Genomic DNA, 13,208 nt, shown 5'->3' with positions numbered 1-13,208 from the left:
TTAACCCCAACTGGTGCAATGAGTTGCTTCTCATTTCCTAAACAACCATGTCGAAAGACACATCCCGTGGTCGTGGAAAAGATGTTAGTCTGTTTGAGAAGGGTCAAATCATTGGCATGCATCAAGCAGAGAAAACATTAAGGAGATTGCAGAAACTACTAAAATTGGGTTAAGAACTGTCCAACGCATTATTAAAAACTGGAAGGATAGTGGGGACCCATCGTCTTCGAGGAAGAAATGTGGCCGGAAAAAAATCCTCAATGATCGTGATCGGCGATCACTTAAACGTTTGGTGAGATCAAATCGGAGAAAAACAACAGTAGAACTCAGGGCTATGTTTAATAGTGAAAGTAAGAGCATTTCCACACGCACAATGCGAAGGGAACTCAAGGGATTGGGACTGAACAGCTGTGTAGCCTTAAGAAAACCACTAATCAGTGAGGCTAACCGGAAAAAAAGGCTTCAATTTGCTAGGGAGCATAAAGATTGGACTCTGGAGCAATGGAAGAAGGTCATGTGGTCTGATGAGTCCAGATTTACCCTGTTCCAGAGTGATGGGCGCATCAGGGTAAGAAGAGAGGCAGATGAAGTGATGCACCCATCATGCCTAGTGCCTACTGTACAAGCCTGTGGGGGCAGTGTTATGATCTGGGGTTGCTGCAGTTGGTCAGGTCTAGGTTCAGCAACAGTATGTGCTCAAAGAATGAGGTCAGCTGACTACCTGAATATACTGAATGACCAGGTTATTCCATCAATGGATTTTTTCTTCCCTGATGGCACGGGCATATTCCAAGATGACAATGCCAGGATTCATCGGGCTCAAATTGTGAAAGACTGGTTCAGGGAGCATGAGACATCATTTTCACACATGGATTGGCCACCACAGAGTCCAGACCTTAACCCCATTGAGAATCTTTGGGATGTGCTGGAGAAGGCTTTGCGCAGCGGTCAGACTCTACCATCATCAATGCAAGATCTTGGTGAAAAATTAATGCAACACTGGATGGAAATAAATCTTGTGACATTGCAGAAGCTTATCGAAACAATGCCACAGCGAATGCGTGCGGTAATCAAAGCTAAAGGCGGTCCAACGAAATATTAGAGTGTATGACCTTTTTTTTTGGTGGTGACTTTTTTTTTGGCCAGGCAGTGTAGTTAATGAACGACAACCAATAACACGATTTGTTGGAGATAACTTGCATTATCATCCAGTGCCCAACATCATTTAAAGTGCTGTCCTGACCTGAACTAGAGAACAACAAGTGATTAATCCATAAAGATATTTTTGTTTCTCTAACTCCTGGTAAAACTGAATATTCTACACCAGTCACATGTATTCTGGCTATTTATTTAATACTGACTGCATTGTAATTACATCTTTAAAGCCCAATCCAGTGTATTTGGCATATCTATATTATTTCATATTTAGCCACACTGTTCCCCAAATATTTTTTGACAAAAACTTAATACTGTGCTCAAAGTTAAAAAAGAATAAGGTCATTGCTAAAACGGGTGAATGACGTGTGACTATAGTAGAAGCTGTAGGTCAATATCATAGATATTTTAGCTAGACAAAACAGATGCAGACTGTTTGCAGAGTGAATGTGTTGTATCTTTTTACAGGCTACACCTGCAGCACGCATACAGCGTAGGGTTGTGTGCGTCACAGGCAAGTCAAGACAGAGACCTCTTATTTTGGGATTGTTTGGACCCAGCACAACGCTGTGAAACTTGGGTAACTTAAGTTAACATTTACAGACCACAGTAGGCTATGTAAGGGATAAAGTTACTAGCAACTGTCAGCTGGTGCTGGCAAAATAAATGGCAACAGGGTGATCAAGACCTTAAAGTGGAAACTCTGTTCCACACAAAGTAACTGATATAAAGTTTGGATAACTTGGGTTTTTCATTCATTTGTTGTCGGCAAACAAGCTAGTTGCCCATATCAACTGTTGGTTAAATAGTTAAGCTAAATCGGGCCAATATTAGATTCAGGAGGTGGAGAAAAATTCTTCACCTCATAGCTTATGTTAGAGTGACAGCTGTTGCTATCCCTGCCAATACCCATGCTAGCGCTTTGACACATATGCTAGAACAGCAGTCTGATTGCCATGGTAACGGCTTACGCGCAACTGGAGTGGAGTTTCAAGAGGCAGAAATATTAGCTTATTTAATGCACAACAGAGTGTAACCTGGCAGGCTGTTAATATATACCTACCAAAATTAATGCACCACAGTTTGTATATAACACACTTAATCATTAGCCAGTATTTCATATATAATCCACGTAATCAGGAAGACTGCAAGCAAGTGACCAATGTGCTGACAGGAGTGAAAAAGGAAGTAGTATAAAGAGCATTGGGTTGGTGAAATGGGTCACAAAACACAGGACTTCCCCCCAGGAGAAGAGTGTTTAGAGCCGTGTGAAATCAAGCAAACTTTGAGTCATTTTAAAGAACATCGTCATCATGTTTCTTTTCATAAACCTAACCTATGTAACTTTACATTAAGCACGAAACTTTGCGTTAAGTAGGTAACGTATTCGTCAGGCACTAATTTGTTAGATATCATACGATCCATTGTACGAGGATACGTTGAATCTGGAAAGAACAATCCTCTCATAGCTGTGTAAACGGCAAATGGAAAATGATCTTAACATAAGCTGATACTGGCAATACACAATACCAACACAAATATGTATTTGTATGAAAACATTTTAGAATATTTACATAGCCCTGTTCAAACCTGTAATCCATCAGTAAGAGGGAGAGTTCTGACGCCAAGGTTTAAACCTCATTGTCTGCCAACAGAGCCTCTTGTATTTCACAAGACCTGTGGGATGAGCTTGTGAAAAAGAAACCACCCCTCTGCTCTTTGTCACCAGGAGTATATTTGTAACAGCCTGATCATAAAGACAGCCTCACGTGGAGAGGAAATAACCACACGACTCAGAAGCTCAAGAAGCAGAGGCGAACGCAAAAGATTAAGAGGTGAGATGGGGTCACAGAAAAAGTGGAGTGTGATGGATTCCACTGTACAGCAGGAAACAGCATAAAAGAGACATCACTGTAAAAATGGATCATGCAAAACTGCGTAAGCTGAGTAAATCCTCTCAGATCCGATGCAAAGTATCTGGGTGGGGATAAAGTGAGCTGTACAGTAGATGTCTCACCTTTCTGTGTTCTTGTAGATTCAGAGAGGAGGAGCATTTTCTGTTGCATATGGTGCATGTGAGTTTCCGACGTGCACTCCCTTTAAAGGAAAGAAGAGCCAAACCTAAAATTACCAAACCTAACCTACAGGGCAGATAACAACAGTGGGCAATCATGACAACAATTTGAAGACAATCATCACAGAGCAACAGAAAAAAAAGACCCTTAACTCTCCTCATCACTGCCCCAAATGATCCCACCATCCCACCATTTTGGGACCCTCCCCTTATCCCCATCTGAATCGCATGACCCACATCTGACGAGTCTGATCCACTTCCCCTCTCGCCCACACACACACTCCTCATCCTGACCACATTGGTAAAACATAAAGGGCCGGATCTCAACTCCATCAGCCTCTGAGATGAATGTCTTAATCTCGGGTTGATACTTGATTCACGTGTAAGGCTGCGCAGATCCCCGCTGCCCTACATCCCATCATAAATAGCTATGGAGGTCCAATTATCTGAAGGAGTGAACCGCCCCAGAACACACAGGTCAGCAATTATGTAGCGCAAGTAATTAGAGATGTGTCTCAACATTGCAGAGATTTTAACTGATCGAGGTCAAGTACTGTTACTGCGCTTCCTTGAGTGCTGAGGCTGCTAATGGACAATTAACTTCATTACGTGACTTGTTGAAAAAAAGGAAAAGTGCTGTGCATGTGAATATGTGTGAGAGAGAGAGAGAAAATCACAGAGAGATATACAAGGAGAGACAGAGATGCCAACCTGTGTGAACATTTCCTTTATGCTTCTTCAGAGCGTCCTTGCTCTTGAATCTTTTGCCACAGCTTTCTGCTTTACAGATGAACCTGGCATCTCCTTTACAGGCTTCCTTATGCTGCTCAAAACTGTACACACAAGATACAGGAGAAGAGAGGGGAGGAAATAACTTAATCTAACTGTGCATCTTAGGGCCCTGACACACCAAGCCAGCAGTTGGTAAGGTAAGGTAAGGTACACTTTACTGTTCCAAAGGAAAATTTGTTTTGGACTCAAAGCTGCTGCATTATACAACATTCACACAAAAACACAAATGTAGACATCACATGCTCAATGTTGGGCCGTGTGTGTGCATCTGTCACCCCAGTTTGCAGTGTGTCCTGCACCATTGGCACACATCTTTTTTTCTGCCCAATTCAGCATGTTGAATCAGCGTCGGAGATGGCGGAGCACATCGGTAAATGAAATCACTCGCATCAGCAGTTCAGCTCGATGCACAAGAAGAAAAATGGAAGTGAGGAAAGTAAACAAAAGTCAAGACGGTGTGAGATCGAAACAAACTTGTTCTATCAGGCAAGATTGCGTTTTAGTCATTGAGCTCTTTAGCACAGACGGTTCATAATTATTTGTGTTATTGTTTGCTAGCAAACGGCTGTGTTATTATTGTACTAACTGGCTAACTAGCGTCTTGAATCTGTCCTCTCCGTCTTCGTTTCCCTTTTTGAATGACAAATACGAATGTTATTTCCTCTCACGGAGGCTCAGAACGTACATGCTAGTTGGCCGTTGGCTGTTGTGTCTTTGTGGTGTATTCAAGTGCGACTTTTTGGCAGACACAGGAGACATAAGGTGACACGAGAGTCAGCCTTCCTCGCCATTAATTCATTGATGTCGGTTTGATGTGTCTGGGCCTTTAGGGAGGTAGATGGCATGCGTCCATTATACTGTTCACAGCTAATAAATTTCAGCAATGTATAGCATGTTACCTGGATATTGAGCTGAACGTGTTGTGGCAGAGGGAGCACTGGCGTGCTTTAGAGTCACCTGACGGGTCCACTGACTCCGAGCAATGCAAAACACTGGGGAAGGATTCAAAATAAAAACAAATTAGGCACCAAATAGGAAATGCAACACATGTAGGTGATGGCTTAACAAAACAAAATGTCAAGGAGGATACAGGATAAATTGATCTTACTTAAATTATCATCAAATCAGATTATCAGGTTTTACCCTAAATTTCAAACCAATGGTGTCAAGGAGAAATACAGAAATCTTCAATACTTTTTTAACAAATTAACTCATTAAATCTAATTAAAGGTGCTGGTTGGTTGATTTATTTTACTTTTGGATGGGGCCAAGCAAGCTGTTTCCCCAGTATCCTGATTTAGTGCTAAGCTAAGCTAACTGGCTGCTGGCTCCAGCTTCAGATTAAACACACAGACATGCGAGTGGTATCAATCTCCTCATTTACATCTCAGCAAGGAAGCACATTTTAATAAAATGTCCAACTATATTACATGGAACCTGCAACATTCTCCTCCTGAATTAAGCAATGTCTTTTTTGTATAACAAGCAAAGAAATTAAGACCTTTAAAGACTGAATTTCTTTACCATCACATATAATATAAAACCTGCCAAATGGGTTAAATACTTTTTCAGACCTGCAGATTTGCTGTTAGAACAGTTAAGTTTGAAATAAAACAACACTACAACCAGTTCAGTAATGGAACAGAGAACCCACTGGCGCTGCAGAGCCTGTTTGATGGGGAACTTCTTGCCACAGTTTTTGCATTTGAACTCCTTCTCCTCTGTGCTGGGCCTCTGGTGCAGACTCTGGAGGTGGGCGGCCAGGATCTCCTCGCTGGGAAAGCTGCTCTCACACAACAAGCAGGGGTGGTCCTCTTTCTTTATGACTAGCTCTGTAGAGACGTGGCAAACGTGCAGTGAGCACAGATCTGAGAGGCAAATATGTGGTCATTTCTGTTTGGTTTTCATTAGAATATAAATGATAAACTAATAAAGCTCTGTGCGATATTCAGAGCGTATCAGAGGCTGTCTGCACACGGCTGCCAACATGGAGGTGGCTGAGGTGGTGGCTAGGAGCTAACGATGCTAACAGCACTAAAAGTCAGCTCCTCCATGGTGTTGCAACAATGAAAGCAAATGCAGCCATTCCCCTTGAATTCTGCATGACCTTGCAATTTGGTCCAATCACCACAACGTTAAGACAAAATTGAAGACTTAAAAACAGGTAAAATCTCATTTCATTGTAGAGCTGCACACAGCATACTGATCCGCTCTCACTGTTTATCATGAGACTACTGCTGCAAGAGTGACACAACTAACCGTTAGCATCATCACCTAGAGGTTATTTACAGGTTTAACGACAGAGTCGAACTGTACCGGTGTCAGAGTGAAATTGTTGAAAGCATTTAACGGCTCAGTTGGATGTTAGCCGCTGCTGCTGTGTTAGATCAGGCTACCTGGGCAGAGAGAGGAAAACAGCTGATCCCACCTCCCGCTATCACAAACAGATTCTCATGATGTGGAAAACACTAAATGCTTTTAACAGCAGGCACCAAACCTGAGTATGAGCGCAGTGCACAGTGGTGGAAATTAGCTAGCCAGTGGGATACACACACAGGGACTCTCATGCACCAACACACATGTGCAGTTGGACAGTCTACCACAACAAATAACAGAGAAGCTCAGATGACAACACACACTGAGGGAGCGTAACTTCATTCTCTACTCAGGACGCCATTGCTCCGATATATCTTCACACAGCAAATAGCTGTTTGCTAATGTATTAATGCTCTGAATATCACATAGAGCTCCTTTAACTATCAGTGGTCAGGATTACAAATAAGGCAACATAACTCCACTGTACCCATTTCGACAAGATGCTTTGCATCTTTGCTGTTTTCGTCGTCATCTTTGACAACCTCCTCCTCTTCTTTCTCTTCCTCTTCCTCCATATCACTGTCCAGGTAGCCTATCAGGAGCTCTGTGTCTGTCTCAATGTCATCCACAGCCAGGTAAAAGATGTTCTCCCCATCCTAGGAGACAACAACATGGTTATTAGGGTTAGGTTTTATTTAAATATTTATAATACTGAAACCAATACCAGTACCTTCAAAATGATACTGATAACAATAGAGTACTTCATTTGATACCCTTCTTATACTTCATTCAATACTCATTATGTGAATGGAGTAATTTACTTTTGTCAAACGCCACCAGACACCACAGATGTTGCAAACGTTTTTGTTGCATCTCAGTAGGCTGAGCTGCCTTGACAGACAGAATGGGTTTGTAGTAGCTGCTGTTGTGGGCCAATCACATGTCTCATTAAATCAAGAAAAGCTTGCTGTGATAGGCTGTGAGCAAAAAATCTTTTATTTCTAGATCTGGGTACAAAAAGGATCAAATGCAGGTATCGTTTGACTGGACAAGCTTCAATACTACTTGGGTTATTTCAGTCGATACCTTGAAAGTATCAAGCACCAATGCCCTAATGGTTATTATGGTGTAATCACACAGTAATAATGATGCCATGGAGCACTGGCAGAACTGCACCTGCCATATTTGAGAAGAATGTACCTAATGAGAAAAGCATTCTTACTAAAATAACCATTTATGGTAATGCACACTGAGTAACTATTGAGACTGGCTGGAGGTTGAACTAATTACACCCAGACAACAGTCTGTTCAGCCTGATTAAGGCCACAGGTCAAAAGCTCAAACCCCTTAAAAATGTTGTCATTAACTTCCGTGTCCTTAAAGGTCATGATAATAAAATCAAACAGTCATTTTGTTTTAACTATGGGATTCTAAATATACATAAATAATGATTAAGAAGAGGAAAGCTGCACAATAAATGTCACTGCTGATGGAAAACAGAGCTTTAACACACGTGATGACCTTTAAACGACCAATCACTTTGGGCATTTGCGCATTAATGGCAGGAACTTTACCCTGAGACCTGAACTGTTCATCTTCTCTTCATTCCCCCTCTATTTTTCTTCCATCACGAGAAAACAATCTGTTTTGTCTTTCGCACAGGAGTGCAAGGGGGGAAATTTCCCAGAATCAGTATGCTGGGGTTGTGTCACTTTTCAGCTCACGCTTTCGCCACCGACCAATGTAGCACATTTAATACTTCAGAGATCTGTAAAACTAAACTCTTGTGGTCATATAGTACGTCATATTGAGCAAACACAACAAAGTGCTTCCATTTTGACGTGCGCAGCTGACAAAAGTGACTTTTCAGATGTTGGTTTTCCAGGCTGAAAAGAGTCTGTTCACTCTTTAGACTTTAATTATGAAGAAAATTAACAACACTCCAATATTTTCTTCCTGTTTAAGTAAAAAAATATCTCTCTCACTGATCTCTTCACAGCCCCATATTTTAAAAAATCATTAGCCGGTCCTGACAGATGTGTATTGCCTGTAAAAAGTATCATTGTCTTCCTAGTCTGACTCTTTAGGTAAGTCTGAGGGATTCATGGTCCGCTGAGAGGAAACGTACCTGTATGGCTGCCAAGTTCTTCTGCTCTTGTGAAGGCGCCTGATGGACAAACCGCAGCCAGTTGGCATGGCGTGGGTTACTAGCATCCAGAATATACAACACATCTCCTTTACTGCCACGGACCTGGAAAAAAACAACACAATAACTGCGTGAGTTGTCAGAAGAGAATGACTGATTCTTCTTCGTCTCTTGTTGGTTTCATGGTTTGTTTTGTGTTCATCAAAGCTTGCTGGCTTTACATACAAACACCTAATCATGTGCACCGGCTGCTACCTCACAATGTGGCAGCTACAGATAACTACATCACAGAATTTATTTCAATGGTTGCCATCAGTGGCTTCCCTACAACATAAGATGAGTCAGTGTAAATTAGCCAGTATGGTTAATTGATCTGCAATGTAATTAAATGTTCTCTTTATCACAGAAAAACTGTGAACATATTTACAAGCAACTGCGTCTTTCTTTCACAGCTGTCCAACAATAAAGGATGTGTTTTGTGCAAGCTGCAAGATTATTTACTGTTCTCTGTTAATTACAACACTAAATACTAAATACAGGTTTTACACGTGTGAGGGTATCGTCATCATGCTTTATGCACCTCTTAAAGGTCCATTCTGTGTGGGATTTAGGGGAATATATAGGCAGCAATGGAATATAATATAACAAGTATGTTCTCTTTAGTGTATAATCACCTCAAAATAAGAATAGCTGTTTCTATTAACTTAGAATGAGCCATTTATATTTACATAGGGAGCAGGACCTTGTCCATGGAGAACGTAATTTTTCACCGTAGTAAACAGCCCCTCCGCAATTACAGCCTCTGGACAACACTGATTTTTTTAAATGTGAAACTGCTTTATTCTGTGTTTTTACTGGTTTTAATCACTTGGTCCATTTGTTTTGTAGAGGGGGAGACCTCTGTGGATAATGTGGCTCCCGGTAAAAACCTCCTGAACATCTGGATCTTAATTTATCAGAGAAAAAAGGTGAGCATGGGGTGAGCTCACAGCCAGTCTGCGACGTGCCAAACAGTGTCAGAGAAACAATGATTTATAACTATAAACTGCTTCATTCAGTGTTTTCACCAGTTTTAATCACTCGGTCCGTTTGTTTAGGAGCGGAGGAGACCTTTGTGGATAAATTGGCTCCCATTAAAAACCTCCTGAACATCTGGATCAGAAATACGGTGAGCACACATTAAGTTATCAGAGAAAATAGGTGAGCTCACATGAGGCAAGCAGACTGTCTGCTACGTGCCTAACAGGGTAACAGAAACACTTATTGTTGTTTTTACTGGTTTTAATCACCAAATTCTCATATATTAAGCAGTGTGTAGGATCCATACTACAAATGTACATACAGCCAAAAGCCAAAAGTAGCATGTGCCAAAAAATATTCAACAATTTCTACAATCAGGCTTCCAATTTCCCCTCTCCATAAGTTCATAAGCATGGGTCAGAGTTTCTCCCATCAAGTCCGTTTTTATAGATCACAACTTTTGCGTGGGAAGTGGCGAACGCCCTTTCAGGCCTCGTTTTGTGCGTACGCCATGTTTATAAATGAGACCCCTGGTCCATGTGTTTTGAAGACAAAGAGACCTCTGTGGATAATTCGGCTCCCAGTAAAAACCTTCTGAACAAAGAACACTGAAGGAGTTCTAACTGGGAGAAGTTTCAGCTGGTTGCTATCTGCAATCCTCACTAATAGAAGCCAATACACTTCCTGAAATCTTACACACTGTTCTTTTAACTACCACATGACATATTTAATACAGCATTGTGAGGCTGGTGTTATGATTTTTAATTGTGTGAAACTTTAACTTTCCACCCAACACTTTCAGTATAGTACCTTTGGAACCAACAGTAACCCTTCAGACATGGTACCTAGACCCTAGCGTTTCCACCGCAAACAGTACCCTTAAATGTGGGCGGGGTTGTTGTCACTCACTGCTCCGTCCAGCTCTCACTGTATTTCCTCATCACTGGTGACACAGATGGAAGTCTGCACCTTGTTTATCGTCCACAGAATGAGGCAGCACACCCACATTTTCAGAACAAAACAGAACAGGCTGCATTGAGAGTCTCTCTCCATGGGATATTTAAAAATAGCAGGTTTGTGCATTTAGTCCTTCTCAGGCAAGCTCAGGGGTTTAGTGTTGCCAGAGCCCGCAGGAACGACAGTCTGTGACGCTTTTTTCCCCTCAGAGTGAGGATTAGAATATACGCTGTTCACATGACCCAGTCTAAATTAAAAAAATAAACGCTTGAAGATCCACTCATTACTAAAAGTGTATGTCATATAAAAACTAAAGTGATGGTCAAAGTTGTCACAGTGAAATTTAGGATGTGCTGATGGATTCACATCATCAAGTTATGCATTGAGTAACATTACAAGTAAACGTTCCACCTTAAAAGTTGCCGGCAGTCAACCCAGTGAATTAAATTATTATTTCCTCAGACTCCAGCTGCTGTGAGAGACAGCAAAACATCCTTTCATTTTATAGTTACAGTTTAATGATAAAACTCTCCACGGTATTAACAGTGGTTACAAGAGCCACCTTTTAGTACCAGATCTGTGTGCTAGGTACCCTAACAGAGGGGGGACCAAGAATGGGGACAGTACGGAACAAGTCCATTGGTACCATCCACAACTTTTCACAGTGGAGACAGAAAAAAATGCGTACCGCACTGAACTGTAACATATTGTACTGCTCGGTGGAAACAGGGTTTTGAGTACCATAAAAAGTGTTTTTTAAATAGAATGTATTGTCATTATTATTGTGCTATATGAACATCTTAACTAGAAACAACATTAAGTCACCTATGAATGACATTTTGTTCAAAGTTCTTTTTAACCTCTTTGAATTCTGAAACCTTTATAGAGCAGTGTAAAAACACATGAGAAAATGTGTATGTGTGTGTGTGTATTCACCTCCCACATAAGCCTGGTGTCCGAGCTTTCATCCAGCTCACTAGGCAGCTTTTTCTCACCTGCAAAGGGGCCAAACTTTTCTCCCTTTAAAACAAACACAGGGACCACTGGTCAGACATGATGCCATTGTAAAAAGAAACCGGCATCCAAAATGAATTACATCAAAACATTACACATGCGCTCATACACTCCGGTACACTGTCCAAACCATGATATTTGCACTGTGGGCATCTCGTGGGCACGCCTACTGTTTAATGTGACATGTGAATGCATCCTTCAGTGCTGGACATTTTTCCTTCTGACCTTCCAGAAGTGCCAAAAAATGCAGGGGGCGTGGTCAAACAATGTGTTCTTCCTGTTGCATTCATGTTCATCCTCAGCTTGCTCTACCACAGCACCACAGATTTAAATAACAATAGCCTGCTGGACGTGAACACATCACCACTACATGTTACATGAACCCGTTCATCCTCTGAGACTTTTCACCACTTCATGCGCCTTCTCTAAACATCTGACAGCACCGGGGAAATGTCTGTGTAAAAAAGTTAAAAGCTGGGAGCTTTAAGCTGAAGGTGACATCCATGTACAGTGTGTTGCTTCACGAGACACCCGCGCGACCCTTCTGTACCGACATGAATACATTGTTATGTAGTGAACGAGAGAAACAACTGGAGTCACTGTAGCTACGTGGCACTTCACGTCAGAGGAGCCTTGGGTTGAGACTGAGACTTTGACAGAAGCTATGAGGAAAACGGCGGACAGAAAAACTTTCCACAACGTTTATATTTCTTTAAAAGCAACATAAAAACGCTCCTCGCGTGTAAAGTCGGCGACAAAGTTGCCCAGTCAGAAACAACAAACCTTTTTCACTCGCCTCGCCGTGTACAGACCGATTCCATCCTGGACCTTTGACGATTTCAGGGAAAATCTGTCTGGCACATACATACCCAACATTGTCATTACTCGGAAATGTTTCCTTCAATGACAACTAGTTGGCTGTCAGATATATGTCAGCGGAAGTGGATAATAAAGCATTGTCAGTTTGAATTTGGAGCAGATAGTTTCTTCGTGAAGCGGTCCAGGTTGAACTTCTGTTGCTCCTGCTGCAGGAAAGCAAAGCAGCGTCCTGATTGGTCCAAAGTTTGTAACCAGAAGCTACCTTTACTGTCGTGCAACACCACAGAGTGTGCTTCATTCAGGCTGCAGCCCCAGCCTGCTCAGCATGAATGCAACACTGTGCTCACAGTAGGACAGTAGGAATACACGCAACAGCTGCAGTGTTCTCTAAATACCGTGTACTTTAACATAAAGTATTATAAATGATATAAAAGGCCTCACCTGAGACTGATGACTTATTCAGTATCATTTTGTGGGTGAACTTTCTGCAATGAAATATGAGCGTATAATAGATTCACTCACAAATTCAGCATCATTTAATTATTGGCTTATAAGACGTTAAAATAAATAGAAATTAAACATTGTTTTGCCACTTAACCAACCACTGAAAGACTCAGCTGTAAAGGTCCACGGTGTAGGATTCAGGGGGATATTTTGACAGAAATTTAATATAATATAATAAGTATTTATTTTCTTTAGTATATAATCACCTCAAAGTAAAAATAGTTGTACCTTAGAATGAGACATTTATATTTACATAGGAGGCGGGACCTCAACCATGGAGAGCACAATTTTTCACCACCATGTTTCTACAGTGGCCTAGAATGGACAAACCTGACTGGTTTTTGACAGGGTCATTCACTTCATTTTTGCATCGTCCAACCTAGTAAGCAGCCTCTCCGCAAAGACAGCATC

At 41.5% G+C, this 13,208-nt stretch overlaps 1 protein-coding gene across 1 annotated transcript in view; it reads right to left on the bottom strand.

Moving 5' to 3' along the window:
- The window catches only part of prdm5 (PR domain containing 5), a 56,141-nt gene extending 43,616 nt beyond the window's left edge, over nucleotides 1-12,525 (bottom strand). The window contains exons 1-8 of the mRNA XM_033621090.2: nucleotides 12,258-12,525; nucleotides 11,397-11,480; nucleotides 8,466-8,588; nucleotides 6,825-6,993; nucleotides 5,676-5,853; nucleotides 4,921-5,013; nucleotides 3,941-4,062; nucleotides 3,173-3,252 (exon numbers count right to left, since the gene is read on the bottom strand). Of these exons, the coding sequence (XP_033476981.1) occupies nucleotides 3,173-3,252; nucleotides 3,941-4,062; nucleotides 4,921-5,013; nucleotides 5,676-5,853; nucleotides 6,825-6,993; nucleotides 8,466-8,588; nucleotides 11,397-11,480; nucleotides 12,258-12,356 (948 nt within the window). The 5' untranslated portion in view covers nucleotides 12,357-12,525. The remainder of the gene's footprint in view (nucleotides 1-3,172; nucleotides 3,253-3,940; nucleotides 4,063-4,920; nucleotides 5,014-5,675; nucleotides 5,854-6,824; nucleotides 6,994-8,465; nucleotides 8,589-11,396; nucleotides 11,481-12,257) is intronic.
- Between the last annotated feature and the right edge of the window lie 683 nt (nucleotides 12,526-13,208).

The sequence above is a fragment of the Epinephelus lanceolatus genome, chromosome 6, assembly GCF_041903045.1.
Source record: "Epinephelus lanceolatus isolate andai-2023 chromosome 6, ASM4190304v1, whole genome shotgun sequence".
Taxonomy (NCBI): Eukaryota; Metazoa; Chordata; class Actinopteri; order Perciformes; family Serranidae; genus Epinephelus; species Epinephelus lanceolatus.
This window is presented reverse-complemented; position numbering and strand designations above follow the sequence as displayed.